The sequence below is a fragment of the Penicillium subrubescens genome (assembly GCF_028828155.1).
Source record: "Penicillium subrubescens strain IBT 31985 chromosome Unknown utg000004l_segment0_segment0, whole genome shotgun sequence".
Classification (NCBI taxonomy): domain Eukaryota; kingdom Fungi; phylum Ascomycota; class Eurotiomycetes; order Eurotiales; family Aspergillaceae; genus Penicillium; species Penicillium subrubescens.
Window position 1 is genome coordinate 1,606,799 of NW_026643154.1, and position 23,593 is coordinate 1,630,391.

The 23,593-nt window shown below is 50.1% G+C and overlaps 6 protein-coding genes across 6 annotated transcripts; 3 read left to right on the top strand and 3 right to left on the bottom strand.

The window, feature by feature from the left end:
- Positions 1-2,506: 2,506 nt before the first annotated feature.
- On the bottom strand, positions 2,507-2,808 carry N7473_005681 (uncharacterized protein; the record flags this gene model as incomplete). Its single annotated transcript, XM_057151621.1, has 2 exons — positions 2,507-2,714; positions 2,795-2,808. The coding sequence occupies 2 exons, from the start codon at positions 2,806-2,808 to the stop codon at positions 2,507-2,509; spliced, it is 222 nt and encodes a 73-aa protein (XP_057009426.1).
- A 396-nt stretch (positions 2,809-3,204) lies between these two features.
- faa4 (long-chain fatty acid-CoA ligase FAA1) lies at positions 3,205-6,033 on the bottom strand. Its single transcript, XM_057151622.1, has 3 exons — positions 5,835-6,033; positions 3,631-5,757; positions 3,205-3,575 (listed from the first exon to the last, which is right to left on the bottom strand). The coding sequence occupies exons 2-3, from the start codon at positions 5,635-5,637 to the stop codon at positions 3,486-3,488; spliced, it is 2,097 nt and encodes a 698-aa protein (XP_057009427.1). The 5' UTR covers positions 5,638-5,757; positions 5,835-6,033; the 3' UTR covers positions 3,205-3,485.
- Positions 6,034-6,826: 793 nt separating this feature from the next.
- N7473_005683 (S-adenosylmethionine-dependent methyltransferase) lies at positions 6,827-8,302 on the top strand (the record flags this gene model as incomplete). Its single annotated transcript, XM_057151623.1, has 3 exons — positions 6,827-6,893; positions 6,963-7,124; positions 7,539-8,302. The coding sequence occupies 3 exons, from the start codon at positions 6,827-6,829 to the stop codon at positions 8,300-8,302; spliced, it is 993 nt and encodes a 330-aa protein (XP_057009428.1).
- A 3,510-nt stretch (positions 8,303-11,812) lies between these two features.
- On the top strand, positions 11,813-12,224 carry N7473_005684 (uncharacterized protein; the record flags this gene model as incomplete). Its single annotated transcript, XM_057151624.1, has 2 exons — positions 11,813-11,926; positions 12,063-12,224. 2 exons carry the CDS (start codon positions 11,813-11,815, stop codon positions 12,222-12,224), a joined length of 276 nt encoding a protein of 91 aa, XP_057009429.1.
- A 124-nt stretch (positions 12,225-12,348) lies between these two features.
- Positions 12,349-14,912, bottom strand: N7473_005685 (uncharacterized protein; the record flags this gene model as incomplete). Its single annotated transcript, XM_057151625.1, has 5 exons — positions 12,349-12,433; positions 12,489-14,108; positions 14,172-14,651; positions 14,711-14,779; positions 14,893-14,912. 5 exons carry the CDS (start codon positions 14,910-14,912, stop codon positions 12,349-12,351), a joined length of 2,274 nt encoding a protein of 757 aa, XP_057009430.1.
- A 1,148-nt stretch (positions 14,913-16,060) lies between these two features.
- On the top strand, positions 16,061-18,969 carry N7473_005686 (Hsp70 family protein). The gene is made up of 5 exons (XM_057151626.1): positions 16,061-16,222; positions 16,313-16,430; positions 16,488-16,553; positions 16,694-17,435; positions 17,490-18,969. The coding sequence occupies exons 1-5, from the start codon at positions 16,196-16,198 to the stop codon at positions 18,532-18,534; spliced, it is 1,998 nt and encodes a 665-aa protein (XP_057009431.1). The 5' UTR covers positions 16,061-16,195; the 3' UTR covers positions 18,535-18,969.
- Positions 18,970-23,593: the final 4,624 nt, after the last annotated feature.

A 23,593-nucleotide genomic window follows, 5' to 3' on the forward strand; every position in this document is an offset into this window, starting at 1 on the left:
CTGGAGTAGATGTTCATTTTCATTCAGGATGTCCTTCAATTTACTCATACCCTTTGATTCTTGTATACTGACTCAAATTCTTGCCAAAAGGTCAACTCAGGTCTTATCATATGCTTTAGTGGCAACACGAAAAGTCTACCAATGTTGCACAATAAGCCAAATAGGGAATTTTCCTCTCTCATACTCAGTATAGCCTCTGTGAGCATGTCAAAGACAGGTTTAGATGCTTTGATAGGATCATAGCTGACACCACCATCACCCGATATCCCACGCCCCTTCGGAATGGGGCTAAAGTCAGTGCCCTAACCATCTGCACGTCGTACAAGGGCCATCAGCCGAAAGAAGAATCCACTCCGCACGGTCCTTTGGCGGTTGATCAGAATAATCGAAATCTCTCGGTTTGATCAATTCGTACTGTATCGTATTAGTAGTTAGATACTGTAAGATGAAGCCTCACAGATACCAAATTGATGAAAATAGGGCTTCATTTTCTTGCCCGATCAAGACTTGCATTGGCCCGGCCGTTGCAGAGGATTTTCGGATCTGAGAAGGTTTCACGACAGATTTGGGGGCCGCTGATATTTCCGAAGGATTGAAGGGAAATACTGTCTGGATACTCGCGAGGCTGCTTGTTTTATTTTTATTTTTTTGGGTTGGATGAAGATGAAGGGGTTCAATGGCACATGTACTTAGACTAGATCAATCTCCATTAGATCTCGCCAACACACAAAGTCCATGTCAATTGACTATTCATTTAATCAAGAAAGTATGTATACCCTCATACAGTAAACAATTTGGATCCCGGGTTGTCCGTAAAACAACACCCACGTCCCAACAAACCATGCAAGACCAGGATGCCGCTCCCATGCTTCAAATACCCCCTTCCTGACTCCTTCCAGTTTCAGACATACAACCCCCGGAACAGACGAAAAGGTCCATCAAAAGAACCACCAGGTTTGCTTTGCTACAATTCATAGCTATATAGCAAAGACACTCCACTCCACTCCAGTCAAGTGTCTTCCCTGCATCTGCAAAAGATATACACCATACATATCTGCATGAGGCTGAATCATCCCTGTCCACCGCCAACAAACAGAACCCAGTCAGTCTGCCCCCTCGTAGACCGTAGACACAATGCACGCAAACTACACTTTGCTAGACCTGGTTGGCTAAGTTTGGGAATGACTTGGCTTGGGCTTGGGCGCTGCAGATGAGGCTTCGATTTGAATTTGTCTGATGCAGAGCTAGTTCTCGCTTAGTGACGGGTTAGATGCTTGATTCCCATCGGGGAGATGGATGGATGTGGCCGTGGATTGTTGCACGTCACCGGATTTGGGGCTTGTGGGTGAACTGGGCTTGTCTTACAATTGGGGTCGGAACAGAGATCTTGTTGGGTGTGAGACTGGAAGGTCTGGTTTAGTCTTAATTGAGATTTACGCTGATGGGGACATTCTGTTATGGTGAAGTGGGTAGAAGAAAGAAGTGCAAGGGGACTTGTGTAATCTTATCTTTGTCGATGTAGATAAATTGGGGTAAAGTTGCGACGCGATGTAGACCTAAGTATGCGAAACGGGGCATAATCTCGAGTCAATACTCATACTTCGCCAGTATCCCGATCATTCCCCATCTTCCATCACCAATCCCTATACTCTCAAACAAACCCCGTCAAACGTCAAACTCAATCCCAATGACAAAGAAACAAAACTCAATTAACGACCACATAAACAAGGATACACTGCAAGCCCAAACACCAATACCAAGCTAACCCAAGGCCCACCTGCCGCTCACGCAACAAATTCCAATCCAACAGCATCAAGCCCGGAGAATAAACCAGCCACTGATTGGTCTCTTGACACTCAGTCCAGCAAAGTCTTGATCTGGACCGGGCTGCCACCTGCTTCGCTTCTTCTTCTTCTGCGCGCTGCTGCCAGGATTGAATATTCCGATGTGCAGGCGCCAGCGGCAACGCAAAGCGGGCCCGTCGAAAACGCGACACAGACGCGAACGCGAGCGAGAACGCAGAAGCGTCTAGGATGTTGTCTCCGTGCCTCTGGTTCTATCTTCTTTTCTCCCCGAGGGTCGCACGATCGGAATCTTTGATGATCAAAGCTTTGAATCACAAGATCAGAGAGGCAGTATGGTGTTCGCCTTACACAAGGACGTACTGTAGTATCCGATTGACCACGGGCCCGGGGACGAATGACATCACCGAAGAAGAAGAAAAAGAACGGAGTCAAGCTCTGACCTCGGTCTCCCATGGAATATCTGAGTCCTGAGTCCAGAGTCCCGAATCGCACGCCCTCTTCCCATTCCCGATCCGACGAGATCAGAGCGGCTCGGTCTTGTGACTTTAGGTCCGCTCGGAGTGGCCGGGGTACTCGGCCATTCCTCACGTAAACAATTTCGACTCCTGAAAAGAACAGATATTGTCGAAATATCCAAGAACGAATCCAAGTGGCACTTGCGCAAAGCAAATAGGGCCCAGTGCATTGAAAGTCATGACACCTCAATGCGCCCGCTCATCCTTTCCCTCCCCACCAACCCTCGAAATCCTCACAGCAAGCTGCTTATCCAAAACCTCCTGCTCATCCTTCGTTGCCTGCATGCCAAGTGCGCTTTCAACCTGCGGCGATGTCCAAAGACCAATCGTTGCCCAGGCCATCACGCCAACGCCGAATAAGGCCCGTGTTTTCGGGGTGAGGGATCGGTAGGTACTAAAGACAAAGACGGTGTTAGACACAGACTCGTCAACAATGCACAATTGGATACTCTCCAGGTATGGGGTGTGGCATACCTCCACAAAGACATTGTTCTGGATTTGCGAATGGCTTGTTAGCTGGGGTGAAGTAAGGTAACGTCGGGGTGTTGATGTTAAGCTCCGGATATTGAATGTCACGTGGTGATGGGAAGAGGCTAAACCGAGTTGGGTAATTGGGAGTCGGGACTTGGAATGGACTTGAGGCCGAGGCTCTCCCCGTTAAGATCGGCCGCTAGGGTCACAAGGGGAGGAGGGTTGCTGCGAACCTCCCAAGATGGTAGTAGGTCTCTGTCAGGTACCTGTACCACGAGGGATGGGTGATCGGCTGGATTCGGTGGGTGCTAGTGTAACGGTGGCTTCGTACTAGGGGGTGCAGAGGTACTTTTGATACTATGGACTACATGGAATCGTATCCAGATAGAAGACCCCGTTTATAGGATGGAGAATGGAGTGAAGAAACTGTAATATATTTCGATCCAACCGGAAAAAGTAGCAAGCCCGTCGCAATGTCATGTCCGCATTATCACTATCTCGTCTAATCGTGGGCGAGGGGAGAAGGTAACAGGAAAGTCATATATTAACAAGACAAGGCCCAGAGAGATCGCAACAAGGACGCAAAAAACACACGCGGTAGAGGGTAACAAGGAGGAAGAAAGACGCAGAATTAAAACCAAGGAGAATAAAATCACATAGGGGACTTCATGCCAAGTCAATCCCACCTTTTTATTTATTTCTTGCCGTAGGCCTTGTCAATCTCGGCCTTGTACTTGTTCACGATCTTCTTGCGCTGCAACTTCTGAGCAGCAGTCATGTAGCCCTATGATGCTCGTTAGTATCGGCTCGATATTGGTTAGTGGTGGCGTGGCACTTACGTTTTGAGGAGTCCACTCCTCGTCGGAGAGTACAACACCGTTGACGATTTCAATCCCCCGCAGACCACCGGCACGCCCAGAGCTCTGCAATTGCTGCAGAACTAGGCGCTGAATCTTCTCGTTGTGCACGAGAGCTTCAACCGAGTCACCCTCAATGCCGTTCTCACTGGCAATCTTCTTGAGGGCAATCTCGACGGGAACAATGATAGCAATCGGCTTGTCTTGGTCCTCCGCAGCATAGACGCAGATATTACCAACAACAGGAGTGGAGCGGTACACGGACTCGAGCTTCTCCAGAGCAATGTACTCGCCGTTCAAGGTCTTGACCAGGTTCTTCTTCCGGTCAATGATGCGCAGGTGGCCGTTGGAGTCGAACTCGCCAATGTCGCCAGTCATGAACCAACCGTCCTCGGTCAGCGCGTTCTTGGTCTCCTCATCGTTGTCGAAGTATCCCGACGTCACACTGCCACCGCGGATGAAGATCTCACCCTGAGGGGGGTTGTTCTTGGTCAGGTAGCCGGCGTCGGGGAAGTCGACCAGCTTGATCTCGATCGAGGCGGGGATCTCACCAAGAGCGCTGGGGTTCCATGCCATGGGGTCGTTCAGAGCACCCATGGCCGAGGTCTCAGTCAGACCGTAACCACCGATCATGGGAGCAATGGCCATGGAAAGGAATCGCTGGGTGTCCTTGGAGATGGGACCACCACCGTTCATCATGATACGGAGATGGCCACCGGTAGCCTCCTTGAGCTTCTTGAAGACCACGGAATCCAGAATCGAAGCACCGAAGCCAGCTCCGGGGAAGCCGTTGGTCAGCAGGAAGTTCTTGGCGGCCATGGCACCCCAGAACATGCCCTTGATGAGGAAACTGTTTTTGTTCAGGTTGTTCAACACACCCTTCTTGACCGACTCCCACACGGCCGGAACACCAACCAGAATGGTAGGCTTGAACTCGCGAATATCACCCTTGCAGTTGCGCATTGAGGCATCGGACAATGTGCGGGGGTTACCGTATCCCATGCAGCCACCCCAGAACAGACACAGGTTCTCAAACATGAACTCCAAAATGTGTGCTTGCGGGAGGTAAGTGAGCAGCGAGTCGTTGGGGCCAATGTAGGGTCCCACGATTTCGTTGACACCAGCGGTGGCAGCAATGACATTCGCGTGGGTCAAAGGAACACCCTTGGGCGGGCCGGTCGAGCCAGACGTGTACATGATGCAGCACAAGTCCTCAGCCTTGGGCGGCACCGGGTCCACGGGGTTCTCCTCGCCAGATTTGCGCAAGTCCTCCAAGCTGAGCACATTGATGTGGGCAAACTCATTCTTCAGCTTATCCAATTCCTCCTGCTTGACCTCGTTGTCGGTGTTGTAAATAACGTGCTTGATCGAGGGAATATCTTTCAGGACGTGAGTCAGAGACTTGATCAGGCCGGGATCGAGGAAGATGGCTGTGGAGGAGGTTTGGACCAGAGAGTGCTTGAGGCCCTCCTCGCCCAGGGTATCATAAGCAGTGACAATAGTGATGGATTGTGAGGCGGCACCGTGCGACATGGCCAGCCAGTGTGCGCTCGTGGCTCCGTACAGATGAAGACGGCCACCCTGCTCCATGCCCAGCTTGCGCAGGCCCGCACCGAGCTGGAGACAGAGCTGCTCGTACTCGAGGAAGGTCTTGTAGGTGTACCCGCTCATCTCGAAAAAGGTCCATTGCTTGTCAACCTCCTGCTCTACGCCATCTACCATCTTCTTGATCTTCTTGTTCTCCACATGCGTCTTGATCAGCTTCCGGCTGGCCACGGCTTTGTTGTTGCCGAACAAACGGGCGGAGCGCCGGAAGTTGTCATACGTGGTCGCGACGTCCTCAGACGGGCGCAGGATGAGACCGTTCTTCGCATTTGGGTGGCGACGAGGAATCGTCTCGCCTTCCTTCTTTTCATAGCCGGCCGCCTCGACCGAGAAGGGGCCCTTCTTGGCCATGCGCGGCTGGATGTGGAGGTCGCGCTTTGACATGGCGACGGATTGCTCTCAAAGGAGGGATAGACAAGGGGAGATTAAGGGGGAGAAAGTCTCGAAGAAAGGTAGGATCCGAGATAGGATCAAATCGAACCTGTCGAGGGGAGGATTCCACTACTGTAGGGACAGGACGGGTGGCGTTAGCGTCTTTCTGGGGACTGGCAGGACCACCGGGGCCAAATGGGGAGGTGTACGGGAAACTAGGGGCGAAACGGTCCGAAAGACTTACCCAACTGCCGAATTTAGGAAGTTGCAAAAGCTGCAGTTCAAGCAGAAGGATATGATGTTAGAGAGTGGGTGAGGGAAAGAGAAGGAAGCTCTGGAGCTTTGAGGGGGCGGAAGAAGAGGGTTTGTTGGGACGGGGAAGCTCGCAGGGATCAGGGCAGACTGGGCAGGACAGGACAGGTACCTTTTGCCTTTGGGACCTTCTTGCGATGTGGCCGGGCTTTGCGGCCCAGGATGACGCACCTCGTAAATAGTGTCGGCAACCCAGTTGATTGTTGTCTGCACAATGCGACTATTGTTTCTTAGTGCTGTGCCTGGAGACAACGAGGAAGGAGTGGATTTTTTGTTTTTAAGTCCTCGCGAGGGAGTATTCTTTAATTAAAAGGAACTAGCTAAGGCTCTCTCTGTTGTTGCCGCGGTTCAGTACCCATGTTCGAGTCGTAGTCCGTAGGCATGTTCCACTTGGTAATGCCCTCCGCTTAGGAAGTCAGTGCGCAAGCGACACGGTCACTAATTAACCCAAGCAGTTAGCGTCGTGTAGTTCCGTACCTTAGTCCCAGCCACCAGCGTCGGGTGGATTTATGGGGCCTGGAGGACAAGGCAAAGGTACTCGGAAGGACTTAGCGTTTACCCGCGGCAACAAGTAGAGTGGACACTTGAATAGCTACTACAGTCGTAGCGAAGCAGAAGAGTGGAATCAGAGTGGCTCTGGACGGGAGATGTAAGAACACTATCTCTGTTAGTTATGCACATGAAATATCTCATTGTATGATCATAATCTCTCTCTCCTTTTTCTCTCTCGTGTTCCTTCAAAAGCAAATCCCCTCATAGCTCTCGGTCCCGTGATCTCATCCAGTTGAAGCGCAGAGAAAAAAACTTCCAGCGCCACCAGCAACTCCCAAATCCAAAATCCCACAATCCCAAGACTTGCCATAAACCTTCAAAGATCCAACGGACCAATATGCACCCTCCAATCGCCGACTTTCTCGGCAGCACTGCCTGCGAGGAGGTCACTGATGCTGAAGAGGGTATGTAGCTCCCCCTCTCTTTCTCCGCCACATCCAATCATTCCAACTCAACAAAAAGCTGCCCTGCAGAGGCCTTCCTCCTGTTCAGTCTGGCCATCCCCACAACCAACCTGGGGTTCGTCGATTCCCGCGCTTCGTCCCTTGACGTGACGATCAGTGGCAACGAGTACACCGTTCATCAATCCCCCACACTGCTTTCCTCGTCTCGAGCGGGAGGCACTACTGGCGCTGGTATGTACCTTTTTCCATTGTCCATGCCATACATTCATTCCATCGATCATCAGCTGCTCGGAGCTTTCTACTCGGTCGCACTGCCCCCTATTCGCACAAACTCGTGCTTGACTGCTGTGCGCTTATGCACGGACTCGAACAATTATCCCCGCAGTCTCTCTCTTATCTTCCGCTCCCAGGGACAACGCGGCTGGGCCGAGGCTCCGGAGCCTCTGGACCCTTTTTTTACTTCTGTGCTTCTGGGCCTGCCTGTGAAGCCGGCCGAACGGTCTCCTACCCATTTTACCCTTTATTACTCGTCCCTCTTTTTCACATCTCACTGTCATCTTCCTCTTTTATCATGAAAACCCGCCACCTGACCTTCTTCCCAAGGCTGACAATCCCAACAACTAACCATCTGACCTTCTTGCCTAGTTCTCTGGAAAATCACTCCTCGCTTTGCAGAATGGATTTCCTCCCCAACAAACCCCCTCTGGACACATTCCCTCTTATCCTCGCGCTCGGTGGTGGCTGAACTGGGCTGTGGCATCTCGGCGCTGGTCGCGTTGGCCTTGGCTCCCTCTGTACAACATTACCTCGCCACGGATCAGGAATATGTGCGGCGCGTGTTCCGGACTAATCTTGATACCAACGCTTCTGTGACATCAGCTGGGTCTGCATCTGGCCAACAAAAGGGCAGCAAGACCAGAGGCAGTAGTAGATCCACGTCCAAAGGTAAGCAGCCCTCCAGGACCGCCAGCAATATCACATTCACCACGTTGGACTGGGAACTCGACCAGCCGGAGCTGCTGAAAGAGTGTATCGAGTCACAATCTAGCGGTCATGCCGGAGAGGACGAAGGCGGAGAAGAAGAAGATCCAGGCTTCGACCTTCTGCTTTCTTGCGATTGCATCTACAATGAAGCCCTAGTCGCCCCGTTCGTGCGCACCTGTGCCGATATTTGCCGTCTCCGGCCCGCCTATGAGCCCTCCAGTGAGGAGACGTCGCAATCCAGTCTTCAACCGACAGTATGTATTGTCGCGCAGCAACAACGAGCGCCGGAGGTATTCGAGACGTGGTTGCGGGAGACTCTGCGCGAATTCCGTGTCTGGCGGCTCAGTGATGAGGTCCTTGGTGATGGACTACAGGGAGGTACTGGGTATCTTGTGCACCTGCTGCTGGCAAGGGAGAAGAGTTGATCAACTTGATCTATCTGCCATAATAACTAATCGAAATAGACTATAGAAATAGATTTGTACAGTTCTCTCACTAAATGTTGCAGTTCCCCTTACCTTAGTGCTGCCAGTTTGTTTGATATAGTAGCCTGAGGCATAAAGCTTCAGCGTAACTCGGTTCATTCCTCATTGACTTCATTGTCCTCTCCTCCTTTAAAACTCCTTCCGCCATCCTCGCCAGCAACTCTCAGTTCTGACTTTCAATTTCCCCATTATAGTATATACTCAACCTCCAGGCCTCTTCCATTCCACACAATTTCTCTTTTAACTCCTTTCATACCCCTATATAAACCAATCCTTACAGAGACCTCTCCATCATACTCTCTCAATCAAGATTCAGTCCTCACCCCAGTCTGAGCGATCTCCTTCCTACTTCGTGCTCCACAGCGATTCTGGTAAGACTTGCAAAGACTTCAAGCTGTTGCAAATCCCGAGAGCCCACTCCACAAAGAAGGATCCTACAATGTTCGTCCTACCGACAAAACAGACGCAGAGAAGATGGATGTCACGAAACGGCACGGTCTTAATGGATGACTTTGACTACAATGCCGGTATGAGCTTCAACACTGTCACTAAGTCTCGCATCAGCGCCTCAAAATCAAGGATAACATCATTATCCCTAATCGACCTCAGCTCACTTTAACTCTAGACCATCTAGGGAGAGTCGAGGCCAACATGCTCTCCCTAGGTCGTCATGGTCACTTGAAGAGCGGTCACCCTCTTGTATCACGAAGCTGTGATCCTGGGTCGATGACCACCTTGAGGTCGCATTTCCTGGTTCCAATATGCTATGGTTATGAGTCAGCCTCACTTTGGCACCTACCACCAGGCCATCCAGCTGAACGCAAAGACTGCAGATTTATTTGCTAGATCGTCATGACTGCTTGGAGATCTGGCAGCTCTAGCTCCAACAAGCTGTGAATGATCTAGCAGTTCTATTCGAGACGTATCGACACAAGACACGCGGCAAGTCCGTGTCTCCTCGTTAACTCGGTCATGCTGTTCTCACATTGCTGGTTCGGGAGAATCTGTCTATATAATACAGATTTCTGGGTCAGAAGGTCAGTCAAGGTGCTTTGGAGAGACGGACCGATACACTACTCCTCTCACTTCTTTCTTACCTTTCACTAAAATCCTCTTTAGATCCTTACACTTCTCATCTTCACATTCCCTCATCTACCATTATCATTCACCTTCTCTCAATGCCTACCTCTTCTTACTCCTCTTGCCTTCTTATTGAGAAAGTTAAAGCGTATCTAGATCGAAGCGAATGACGATCCAGGCTCCCTCCCCAGCCAGTGTTGGCGACGCCCTTCGTCGGAAAGAGAGGGCCTTGAGGACGAAGACATGAATACTCGCGACTAGTATGCTGTTGAAGGAGACAATGACATGGAAGACTAAGACCTGGGTAAGTCGCACTAAAAAGCAATTCGTTGTGAATGTGTCTCCCTCTCTCAGTCCTGAAACCCTCGTTGAATGGCACAAGTTGATTTTGATTTTCCTTCTGGCTATAACAGTTATCTCATTGCGAGGCGGAAGTGATTACACTCTTGTCAGTAGCTGCCTTAACATTGCTTAGGTTTGTTGATACGATACTCATCGCCCTCAGTCACCACTGACACGATTTGAGTTGCTTTCTCTTCCGCTATCCCGTCGTGTGCTCTCGCTTTCTTCGTCACACACGAAGCTGTCATCGACATGGTTGACAAAGACTGATGTGCGACTGAACGACATGAACCTATTGGGTTTCTGGAATTCTCGTTACCGCTTGGAAATTTTTTAATTGATGCATCATGTCCTCCTTAGAGTTCTCCTCTTCCCTTTTCTTGTTCCAACATCGAGTGCCAATCGGAAAGAGAGGGCTTTGAATTATCGCGAAAGCTCGACAGCAATGTCAACCTTGGAACGCCTTCGCCTCTTGGACAGGTATCAGATCAGTGATGCCTTTACCAAGCGGTTGTTTTCCCAAGCAGCTCCAAGCTTTGTTACGTTTTTGTCACCATTCAATGCTCCAATTTGTTACTATGGGTCAGTATATCCGATCGGACTCAACGAAACAATCACTGAATTAATGTACAGTCTCATCGGACTGAAGCTCAAGGACCACCTCCTGACAACGCCCCAACCTAACCAGAAGAAGTCATAGTCGGTATTCGAAAGCAATTTCAGAGTCGAGGATGGACAGCTTCCTTAGACTCTGGCCAGCCAAGTGCACTGTTAACTTCATGGAGGCTTACATCTTACCAAAGGTGAAAAAATGACCTGTTGCTCTTCCCTTGATTTCCGGAAAACTATCGCCGGTTTAGTGAATGCCTTGAGATGGTGCGTCCACTTGAATGTTTCGCTGCTTGATGTCGCTGTCGAAGAAAGAAATTACGGCCAGGAAGGCCAAAAGGCTGGAAAATGCCACGAAGAAAGTGCATGGCCTGCTGCGTCTTCTGCGTTCCCTTTAAAGTTGGCTGGCTCTATATGTCACTCCTGAAGATCCACGTCACTTTTCCTTTTCAGTGTCTGCCACGAGTCTCTTACTCTGGCAGCTGTCATTCCTTTGACGCGTTGCCTGTCCTGCTCTTCCTATAAGGGCCACCTTGCTGGCCAAGACCCGTGCTGCGGACTAACTTTGTCCAGCAGTAAGTCCCGCTAACAGTTCAAGAGGTTCCCAAATAAGAGCAGACTGACGCGAATTGAGTAGTGAACACTCCCTCCAGCATGGAACTTCCCGATGAGACAGACCCTTTTTCTGGTCAACACATTTGAACCATGCCCTCCATCAGTCCTCGGAACTGAGCGTGATGGCTCTGCATCTGTCCCTAACTCGAGGTTAATTCACTACCATTATTTCGTCTTTCTACATGGACTACTTCTGATGGTTTGAATATAGACAGGTGGCACTACACTGGGATTTCTATCCCTATATCCACTGCAGAGACAGTGGATGCGGGGCAAAGTCAGGATGGGAACGATGTCCATGTGAAGAATGCGTCTTCTACCACGGGGTGATGCCGTCGTCCTCGATCACATCCAGTTCGTTCCTGAGAATAAAAGAGAGAGCGATTGTCCGTGACGCCTATCTTGCCTCTACATTGTGGGACTGAGAAAAGGAGGAAGCGCTAAGAACGGAGGGAGGAACGGAAGAGTGGTAATTTGTCGCGGGAGAAAGGAAGTGCTCTTCGCGCGTGCTCTTCGCGCTTCCACCATCATTTACGCCGACAATCATCAGGTATACGGTTTGAAGCTCAAGAAAGACCTCGCGGGCGCACTCTTGTTTGACCTTCCGAATTACAACGAGCGGATCTGTTCTCCGGCTGACGATTTCTCGTCCAGCGAGCCTGTCTCTGATGCACTCCATACCATCCCGAAGCATGCGTTTTAAGGATTACCCATTCACCTACGGCAAGGACTTTTCCCCTTAGGAAGCCAGCGGTCGACCCAAAGGTCCGCCAACCGGTCGAGTGGGACCGGATGAACGCAATTATGGACTTCTGCGTCAAGACCCGCGCCAAGAGGCGCGCCGGACGCGAGGAGGAGCGCATGAAGACTGTGTCCGAAGTGGATAACATACCATCCTTGTCTAGTAGAGACCACCTAGTTAGATGAGGTACCCCTCATTCATTCTACTTATAGGTGTAGTAGGAATAGTGTTGAATGGATTTTATACTCCATCACAGTTATACTCACTAAAGTAACACCTAGTTTTCAAATTTAATGAGTATTGCATTAAAAGTATCGTACTAAGACCGAACTTTTGTACCGGAATCAGCCTTTGAAGAAGAATCTGTGCAGGAAGTATGAAACATATCGGCCGATCGATGTACCAATGTACGCCCCCAAGCGCCAGAGGGATATGCAACAAGAAGATAACGCCGAGGGGGAAACAGAGTATTAGGAAACAGAATAGACGGGGATCGGGACAGACTATTCAAGCTGAAGAAGTGGTCTTCCCGAATAGTGCTTTGAATTTGGGGGTTGGCAATTTCTTCTCTTCATCTCCGACTGTATGTTGGATTTCTTTATCGGTATGAGAAGATGGGGAAGGTTTTGCGGTCGTGAACATTTAATTGGAATTCGAAGATTCCTTCCAGGGTTGCAATGTACCTGAGCAAGGGATTAGTCAAAAGTCAACATAGTGCTGGCAAAAATTGACACTTACAATGTTCTTCCATCAGCGCCCCAGCCAACTCCAGCTGTGGCGTCTGGCTCTTCGGCCCCAGGGCCGTGAATGAAACTTCGATCGGGAAGATCATTGATGATATTGCGAATCCATCGAGGGGAATGAGTCTGTTCGAAGCCCATCATCTGCTGACGTGCCCGCTGCTCTCTATGACCCCTTTCAGCGATCGACCGATTGTGCACCTCGTTAGCAATCTGGCGTTGACGTCGCAGCCGCTCTGCCGCAACATTGGCTCTGATTTCATAGTTTGAGAGTCGCGAGGTGTCATATCTTCTTTCTGGGCCAGACTGTCCGGCCTGCGGTCGGTCGACACGTCGAGGAATAGAGCTCGATCGTGGGGGCCGTGAACGTCGGGGATCGAGGCTGGATGGAGTGATTGGCTCCGGTGGCTGCGGAGGAGCAATACCGCGAGCTTCCATTTCTTGGAGGACGTAATCAGGATCAGTGTTGAGCCGACTTAGAGCATCCGGGGATAGCTCTGAGCGCGAGCTGGAGGTCCAACTGAGAGTGGCGCTGGGCTCGCGCTCGTGGTTCGACGAATCCAATTCAGGTGGCCGACTGCTTTGAGACAGCACCACCGAACTCCGGCGCCCACTGCGAGGTGAAAGATGGGTAGTACTGGGGCGGGGAAGATGACTATCTTGAGTGGTCTCGGGGGATTCAGAAAGGGGTGCTGAAGACATATATCGGTATCCATTACCGATCTCCTCTGAGGCACCGTGATAGCGGCTATGAGCTGTATGGTGTGGATGGAGGCTTGATCTCGCCGGCGGATCTGGTCGCTCCGTCAGGCCCATTTCCTCTCGTGCGTTCCACCGAGCAGTGTTGAGGAATTGCATGATCAATCGCTCGCGTGCTGTCAGATCATGAAGCAGGCTCTCGCGAGACGGAAGACGTCCGGAGCCTTCGCGACTGTGCAGGAGATCCTCGGCATCAAATCCCAGCCGCGATGTGATTTCCAGTTCATCATCTGAAAGGTCATCATCGAAGCTGGTTGCCAGTGGAACAGTGCGGACCTCTTGCAGCTCGGGGCCATCGGCATTCAGATATAGAATTTGCCTCCGCCAGAACGATTGACGAACATCGGCAACCCCAGCTCTGCCATGACCCTCCAGCCAGACCAAAAGGTCCCAAGGCTCGGGAGAGAATGTCATGCATCGCACTGCACCGCCTTCGGTGCAGGATCTGGAAGCTTTGAATTGGCAGATCACGGGCTCCTCGTTGTCCATCTCCCGTACGCGGTCCATATCTAGCACTGTAATGATCCCGGACTGAGATCCGATCGCGCACAGGTGACTGGATGGAGAGAATGCAACGGTAAAGCAACACGCATCGTCCGATCGCGGCCCAATATCCATTTCGATGCAGCGAGATAGCTCCCACTCCCAGCCTCCGACCTTTCCACCGGACTCAACGGTCACCTCCGATTCCCAGTCACGAATCACATCATAGAAATAGGCACGGTTCTCGTCGCCTACGGCTGCAAGTACTTTGTGGTCGGGGGAGATGATTGCATAGTTCATGCAAGAGGGATGGTGGAGAACCTTCAACACCTTCGCACGTGTCAACGAGTAGACGGTCACGGTTCGGTCGTTGTTGCTGTCGAAAAGGTCGGTCAGCTTGAGACGCAGGAGCTTAGTCGCCACAGCAGAACGTAATTACCTGAGGACCGTGACATCTTCATCTGAAATCCCCTCGCGGTCGCCCGGGAAGTGGTGAATCGTCACCGAGTTAACAATACTACCTCCAAATTTGTGCAGCTCAAACTCCGGCATCATCCTCCGAGGTGAGCGGCGTGTCGACGTCGGGCCGCCACTCGTGGTCTCTGGAGACAGCAGCCCCGAAGGCGGCTCGAGGTCGAGTGGAAGCGCGCTATCCACATCAGAAGCTTGGTGAGAGGATGGCTCTCCGTGCAATTGTAGACCTCTCTCATCCGTTCTGATAAAAGCGCATTCACCATTCTCCGGGCCCCCCACAGCGATCCACCCATATCCAGCCGCCAAGCATCGCGGCTCGAACGGAATGACAGCTATGCTCTCTCTCTTCTGTGCAGCGATATGGATCGCATAGACGACTCGTTCGACCACGACATAGATGCGATCTGGATCGGCAGTGCTGATGTAGTGGCGCAGTTGCGTATGGCTATCGGATCGATCGATCACGTCAGTTGTGGCAAGCACATGGAAAGCGGGGACACGAACAAGTTAGGAATGCGGAAGGGGAAGAATCGACGTTTATTGGGGAGAATGAGAGACTCGGTCGGGCGATGTCTAACACAGCAGTAGTCCATGTCAGTCATAAGAGTCAAATGAGCCAGCGACGTACCAGCTTTGAAACATACGGGGGGGCGTCGGAGGTGGGGAGAGCAGAGATAACGACTTACACGGTCGAGTCCGAGGTCATGGTGACAAGCTAAGCCCGCGCTGACATTGTCTACACAAGCGAAAGCAAGCAGGGGCATCAAGGACCCCGTAGCAGTTGAGCAGACCAGAGAGTTGAGATGTGAATGAGCCCAACGACGAGTCAGTTCCAGTGTATGCGCTTGCAAACGGATGACGTAAGACTTTTGGAGGTGAAAGCCGGGGGAAGACCAGCCAGTGCCGTGTGCGGGTTTCAGGGTCCGAAAACGAACACGGTACGATAGAGAAGTACTTTTTACTTGGTAATGAAATGGTACCTCAATTATATCCAGACATGATTAGAATGGAATTTGTGAAATCTTCAATCTATAGAATAGAAATGCCGACTCAAAGTTTCGGATGAATGAGGGCGATCAATTCAGCTAGAAACACTATCTCAGACTGCGAAACACTGAACATATATATCTGGGACCTCCCGTATTCTTCATTAATGCAGGGTAAATTAGATAATGCTACCTACAACTGTATCTGGTATACGGATCTTCCCCCCTAAGAGGCCCCGTAGGGCAGGGCTCCAGAGACCATACCCAATGACCCCAGCCGGAGAAGATCTCATGCTCCGGCCATCCATAACCCGACCGACCTTCTGTCTATTTTGCAATGACTATCTAAGACCAGACAAAGTTATGGTCACACGACACCCAGTCCCGGAGACCAGAGACCCCATTTTTGTGCCCCAGATGCGAAATTGATATTGTCTGGACTATCGCACCGGGATGCAAGATCTTAAACTAGCCGGACCAGGATACTAGGGTATTCTGGAGCATTCGGGGAGATTTGCCGGTGGCCGAGGCAAACCGAACAGGAAGGGAAAGAGCTACGGGAGATACCCCCGGGGGTGTAAGGTGTGCAGCTGGGTTGGAATAGGCCTGAATGATATCAAGCGCTGATCAGATCATAATAAACAAAGATACAATTCACTTGCTCAAAATGTCAAACTATATAATCACAAAATATACAAATCTACGCATCATCACCGTCGTTTATACTTCGTCGTCATCCGGCACTCCAGTCCACCCGGGCGGTGAGGCTCAGGATCTCCGGATCATCTGATTGGCTGTGTCCCCGTGATTCGAGCAACTTCGACGACGGGCCGAAGCTCTCCGTGCAATTTCTACCCTTCCTGTTCTCCCGTTCTCTCTCCTTCTTTTCTCCATTCCCCATCCTCCCTCTCTCCCCCCTTTAAACACTCTATCCACTCAGCGATTGATTCGTGGGAGTGTTTTCACTTTTTCTCTGTTTCTGTATTATTTAATTCACATCACAATGCTGTCTTCCCGCATTTCTCGCGCGGTAAGTCTCCCTTCTTTCCCGTCGGGAAAACCATCCAAGTTTTTGAGTCACGCGCGTCGCAACAGCATCAACTAACAAGAATCGCTTCAGCTTCCTCGCGCTGCTTTCGCTCGCACCCCTGCCTCCAGACTCCCTGCCGTTCGGCGATGGAACTCCACGGAAGCTGAGGGCGGCAAGGTGAAGGGCCAGGTCATCGGTATCGATCTGGGTAAGTAGCTTCAAATCGCGCATTGCATCATTTGAATTCTAATATCAATCCATCTAGGTACCACCAACTCCGCCGTTGCCATCATGGAGGGCAAGTCTCCTAAGATTATTGAGAACGTTGAGGGTAGGTGAAAATTTTTTTCTCCTCGCCGGCGACCTGGCCCGAGCCTCCCAACCAAAACATAACGGGAATTCGGCCCATCCGCCAGGCTTCTTATCGCGATTATTTAAATGATTTTTGATGACTAACTCAATTTCCAACAGGTGCTCGCACAACCCCCTCCGTTGTCGGTTTCGCCCAGGACGGCGAGCGTCTCGTCGGTATTGCCGCTAAGCGTCAGGCCGTCGTCAACCCCGAGAACACTCTCTTCGCTACCAAGCGTCTGATTGGTCGCAAGTTCACCGATGCTGAGGTCCAGCGTGACATCAAGGAGGTCCCCTACAAGATTGTCCAGCACACCAACGGTGACGCCTGGGTTGAGGCCCGCGGCCAGAAGTACTCTCCTTCCCAGATTGGTGGTTTCGTCCTCAACAAGATGAAGGAGACCGCCGAGGCCTATCTCGGCAAGCCCATCAAGAACGCCGTCGTTACTGTCCCCGCTTACTTCAACGACTCTCAGCGTCAGGCCACCAAGGATGCTGGTCAGATTGCCGGTCTGAACGTTCTCCGTGTTGTCAACGAGCCCACTGCTGCTGCTCTTGCCTACGGTCTTGAGAAGGAGGCTGACCGTGTTGTCGCTGTCTACGATCTGGGTGGTGGTACTTTCGATATCTCCGTTCTGGAGATCCAGAAGGGTGTCTTCGAGGTCAAGTCCACCAACGGTGATACCCACCTGGGTGGTGAGGACTTCGATATTACCCTCGTCCGCAACATTGTTGAGCAGTTCAAGAAGGAGTCTGGTGTTGACTTGTCCGGTGACCGCATGGCCATCCAGCGTATCCGTGAGGCCGCCGAGAAGGCCAAGATTGAGCTGTCTTCTTCGCTGCAGACCGAGATCTCTCTGCCGTAAGTCAATCGCAGTCTCACAACCCCTACGAACAAAAAACTAACGTCAAATAGGTTCATCTCCGCGGGCAGTTCCGGGGCCCTGCATATTAACCAGAAAATGACCCGTGCTCAGCTTGAGGCTTTGGTTGGTCCATTGATCGATAGGACCACCGAACCTGTGCGCAAGGCTCTCAAGGATGCCAACTTGAAGTCCAGCGACATCCAGGATATCATCCTGGTTGGTGGTATGACCCGTATGCCCAAGGTCACTGAGTCCGTCAAGTCCATGTTCGGCCGTGAGCCCTCCAAGTCGGTTAACCCCGATGAGGCTGTTGCCATTGGTGCCGCTGTTCAGGGTGCCGTCCTGGCTGGTGAGGTTACCGACGTTCTCCTGCTCGATGTGACTCCTCTGTCCCTCGGTATCGAGACCCTTGGCGGTGTGTTCACCCGTCTGATCAACCGTAACACCACGATCCCCACCAAGAAGTCCCAGACCTTCTCCACCGCTGCCGACATGCAGACTGCTGTCGAGATCAAGGTCTACCAGGGTGAGCGTGAGCTCGTCAAGGACAACAAGATGCTGGGTAACTTCCAGCTGGTCGGCATTCCTCCTGCCCACCGTGGTGTCCCCCAGATCGAGGTTACCTTCGACATTGACGCTGACTCCATTGTCCACGTTCACGCCAAGGACAAGTCCACCAACAAGGACCAGTCCATTACCATTGCTTCCGGCTCCGGTCTCTCCGATGCTGAGATCCAGAACATGGTTGACGAGGCTGAGAAGTACGGTGAGGCCGACAAGGAGCGCAAGGCTGCTATTGAGGCTGCCAACCGCGCCGACAGCGTCCTGAACGATACCGAGAAGGCCCTCAAGGACTTCGAGGACCGTCTCGACAAGGCTGAGGCCGAGACCATTCGCGAGAAGATTGCCACCCTCCGTGAGTTCGTCGCCAAGAACCAGTCTGGTGAGGGCACCGCTACCGCTGAGGAGCTCAAGGCCAAGGTCGACGAGCTCCAGACTGCCTCCCTGACCTTGTTCGACAAGATGCACAAGGCTCAGAACGAGCAGCAGCAGCAGCAGCAGGGCGGTGAGCAGCAGGGTGAGAACAAGCAGTAAACTGCTTGCCTCTCTCATGTTAACCCTACTGTTTCATCCTCGGTCACCTCGTGTGGCTAGTGTATTTTTCTATTTTCCTTTTTCTCCATTTCTTTTTTTTTTGTGTTAAAAGACACCCTGATTTTGTCCTCGCATCTCCCTTTTTTTCGCATCATTTGTACACATATCTCAAAGGCTCTTTTTATCCCCCTTCTTGTTCTGGTGTATCGGTGTTTGACTACCAACTTGTATGATCTATTTTCCCTTTTACCTTTTACCTTCTTCTGTTGCCCATATACCCTCTGGATTCGACCAGAGAGTATACCGGGATTGTCTACCATTGTATCTAATGACATTGACGGCAAGGGGGCCACCAAAAAGGATGCGGGCTTTGGCTTTTTCAGGTGCATGTGACAATAGAAATCAGACATTCTCCTCTCGCTTTTTCATTTTTGACTTTTTTCCCTTCTCAACTGTAAGACTGTAGATTGGGCAACCTGCGTGCAGCTATGGAAGAACGGGGCAATTAAAATCTCACATCTCACTCTACATCTTACTGCACTTTTCCCCTGTGTATGGCTCTCAGAGTGGCCACGATGATACTCCGCCCATCCAATGTCCCGACCATCGACGAATGAGACTAAAGCGCGGCTATGTGCTTTTCTGACCCGAATGCACCCTGCAAGCCCATCCAACTACCCCCTCCTCCTATTGACCCATACAATCAATTGTATAGTCAATGAAGTATGGATGTGCTCCGGCTGCGAGCTGTAGACCAAAGTACACCACAAACAATAATCTACCCCAATATGTGCTTGGCATTTCTAGGTTATGTGCCCCCAAAAGTTAGTCAATTAATATCGACGAAATATGTAGCTACTACGGAATAGTAGAGTCTCTGTTGAGACACGATAGGTCAAAAACAGACCGGGCCACTGACACACGGGGCCGAGCGTTGAAAGCTTGGAATTCATTGTGGTCGGGTGCTTAGCTCGAAACGCGTTCTAGAGTCGAGCCTTTTCAAGTTCTCTACAGTATGTATGCACTGATGCAGCCAATCTATTCGAAAGAGACAGGCCTGGAACAAGGTTGTGTCTGCGCATGGTCAAGCTAGTCGAGCTAGTCCTAGATGGACCAATTGCATCTATAGTCTCGATTCCTTGCATGAGAGCGGCTGCGGCCTGGCAAGATTTCCAATCATATGCCAAGTGAGACGATATATTATTGTTTATTATTAGGACTGTACTAATAACCTTAGTATTACTGATTTTCTAAACCTGATTTATGACATTAATGCTTAGTACTAAATTCTTCTCGGTCTAGAGTTCCTGGGCGATGGGCACAACAAAAACAAGACGCTGAAGAGGCCGGTGCTCATTTAGTTGCTGCACTTGGACCATTTACCTTGTTTTTGGGGCCTTTTAGTGTGAAAAATTCAATAACTATGACATTATCACTTGAAAGTCTATCATCATCTCACAAGGAATAATGTCATTACGCTGGCCGTAGAGCTAGCTAGCTCCCTGCGCCCGGTAAGAATTCAGAACCTTGCTCAGAATGTACCCCAGAACAAGATCGAAAGAAAAGAAGAAAAAAGCTAGCTTAACAAGGTACCATGCAGAAAACAAAGAATCATCCTTCCTATCATTAATGATTCAACAGGGATGCGACACGAGAGCATATCCACATACAACCATGATTCCCCGGGCCAATCTGGATTCGAGCAGTCGGTGACAGAGCGAAGCAGTAGTGCAGGCTTCCCTGCAGCGGCGCGCAGCATGGACAAATCATCGTTGTACACACCAGTTGGGCTTCCAAAGTGGGGTATTTTTTCTAATGATGATGTTTGTGAATTACGAGGCCAAAGATCCTGGCAGGGGTGGATGGTTAGTGGTGGCCCTTGGTGGATGGGGGAGGGCGGGGCCGTCTATACTCCATGTGAGCACAGTCGATGGATCATTGGAGTTTTTCTTCAAAGGGGAGGGTGTGCTAGAGACTCGAGGGCTTGTTCTCTGACTGCCTCTCCCTTTGACCTTCCCTTCTTCCAGTGTACAGCTCATCAATAAACACTTAATCCTATCAAGGACATGGTAAGCAAAATTTGAAACGCCGACGCTATTTGCGCTGCGGTCATTCGTCGATCAGCTTTTGTTCTTGTGAGACCGTCGGCCCTTAGCGCGGCCCCTAGTGTTGTGAATGATTTATTTTCTATTGTCTCCACTTGGACTCGATTTTCTGTCCAACTGTGTTTGGTACTAAAAGAGATAAAAAGAGTTTTTCTGGACTATGTATTCTAAAACGAACTCAGCCCTGGCGTCTGCTCCAGATTTCTTGTAAGGTGGTCATTTGACCGTGGGAGCTGGCTAATAACTACCATATGGGGAAAGAAAATAATAACAGACTTTTTTTACCCGTTTCTCTGCTTGACGAGTTAACGGAGTCTGTTGACTTCTCCGTACAGTACTCTTTATAGATCATGATGTTTTCTCTATCTACTCTACTCCGTATGTAATTATTGGAATGGACCCGTAGTTGTACTGTAGTCAGAAACTGCCTTGATCGGAGCTAGGTTGCCGGTCAGAGCCTTCGAGGTGAGCCACTTGGCGCGCTTGGAGCAAACCCGTTCCCTAGCTTCGGGTAAATTTCTAAACTTGATTGTCTATTCGGCAGTTTCATGGATATGGCCGTTGTGTGTGTGTGTGTGTATGGGTGGTCTTTTGATTTCTTTGGCTGGATGGTTTAGTCTACTGTGCCAATCCTAAAAAAGGTTGAAGCGTGGAGATGGAAAACAAATCGACGTCAACGGTGGCTCGACCACGATGCATGTCTATACTGCTGTTTAGCAGTGCAGTAATAATGGATAAATGATATATAGGCACCGTGCTGTTGGTATTGGGTATTGGGTACAAGGGGTAGAGTCGAGATTGTGTGGCTATGTGAGGTCATATGGATGTACCCTGTACATAGCTGTGTAACCTCTAAGTACTAGCCATAGTCTATCGCCAGTAGTCTAGATAGCTTTGCCTTCAAGTACAATCATTAATTAGTTGATTTTCCAATTCCAGCCCTACATCATCTTTTTTTACCCCTGAATAAGAAAGCTCTCCTTTTTCTTCTGCAGGAGCATGGGAAATTGGAACGGCCCATCCTATTTTTGTTGGAAACCCCATTGAAACCCACAGTTTCCAGCAGCTTCGACCAGGGAAACTCGCCAGGGTCACCAGTCAGTCGGTTCCTTTCCAATTCCCCCCTGTGTGTTACATAATGATCTCCCGCAATGACTGTGCTAGGGCTTGGCAGCCTTTACGGTAGATCTGCGGCTTACCATTGGATAGTTGAGACCGGAATTATTCGCTAGCCACTCACAGTCAAGTACATGATCACACTAGTGTGAGAGCGGCTGCCAGAATTTTGCAGGTGGGAGAAGAAAATCTGGCTTCCAGAGTCGAGACACTCTCTGACTGACTAGCTTGCCCTGCTTTGTTTAGCCCTGACCCCATTTAATAGTAATATTCCCCGCTTAAGAGTGTAAGTTTGAGGTTTCAAGCGCGCTAGCTAGCTAGTGACTGAGCTAACTTGTTCAGACTTCAGAGAAAGTGATGGATCAACGATGTTCGTCATTCTTGCTCCTCTTTTCTCCGGGCGCACTCCGGTAATTTTCTTCCTGTTCGTTGAAGATGGTCATAGCTGCGGCTTGCAACTCCCGAGTATGAGCACCGACCTACAATTCAAAAGTGATCTTTTAGCTTGGATAGTATACAAAGTACAGATTCTTGGAGTAGTCTCATATAGATCTTGATTAGTATAGTATTATAGTAAGTATTCTTACTATAAGAACGATTATTACATCTTATGAGAATTCCTCTGAATAGTTTTCCTAATCCCATTATATACATTCAACAATAATCACAGGTCAGACAGGGGGTGTTTGAGACTGGTCACCTCGGCCACTCGTTCCAACAGGAAGCGTCGCTGCTGTTCCCCTTTATGCGCCGTACCTTTTTGTTTTTTGTTGTCAAAAATAATAAGAAACTTCCAAAGCTCCCGTCGCCAGTACATTTGGGCAGGGCGTTCCAGAGTTTTCTCCCTCTGTGCCCCCTGCCCAGGAGTGTTTGTTCGTACAATGCGCTCATCCACACGCCCAGTGGAGTCTATAGTGGGTAAGATATTATTAAACAGGATGTGGTCAACTGACTTGGAGGCGTTTTCGGGATGGGCTCGAATTTTATAACGCACAGTCATACACTTTTTTCCTTGTTTGATTTTGATTAAGATCGTTCATTAATTTTACCTTTCAGACGTCTTAGATTATCATCTGTAAATGTTGGAAGGACTAAAGTTTTGTCACAGGCACACTAAGTATAGTAACTATGGGAAGATCGAGGGCGGGACTTTTGTCAACACTAAACATACTCCGTACGGTACGATGTGACAATTTTTACTTTGAGTCTAAGAATTAAAGGGGACTAGTGCCAGGGATTCGCGCAATTCCAATCTCCAGGAAATGAGCCATTGTGATTGTTGTGATTTGATTACATCGGGTCACTAGCGCCGAGCCAATCCATGGAATCGCCTCCCTTTTGATCCAACGGGTGGTTTTGTTTTTTTTTTCTTTCCTTCTTTCCCACTGGAATGGTACTTTGGCACTACACAGCTAGATGTGCTACTTCAAGCTCTTGTATAGGAATAGTACTCCGTACATACGACCGTACTCCGTACTATTGCTCTGCTTTCCCACTACGCATCCCACCGCATCCTTCAAACTGGTTTTGCTTCGTTCTACTTGCAATTAAGGGGGGTCGAGATGTATGATGATACGGCCATTTCAACATCCCCGGAAACTCTGAACTAACCATGACTGGCTCATGATCTAATCATCTCGATTAATTAGGTCTGGGTCTAATAATAATGAAGATGGTGATACGCTGGTCAACGGTCAACCCAAATCCCGCCAATACCAAATCTAGTCAATCAACTCCATCGTTCTGCTCCCCCTAAACCCCCCTAACAAGCTCGTATCTAATTGCACTGATTCCTGGTGGTAGGCTAACTTAAATGGGAGAGCTGAATGGGCCCTCAA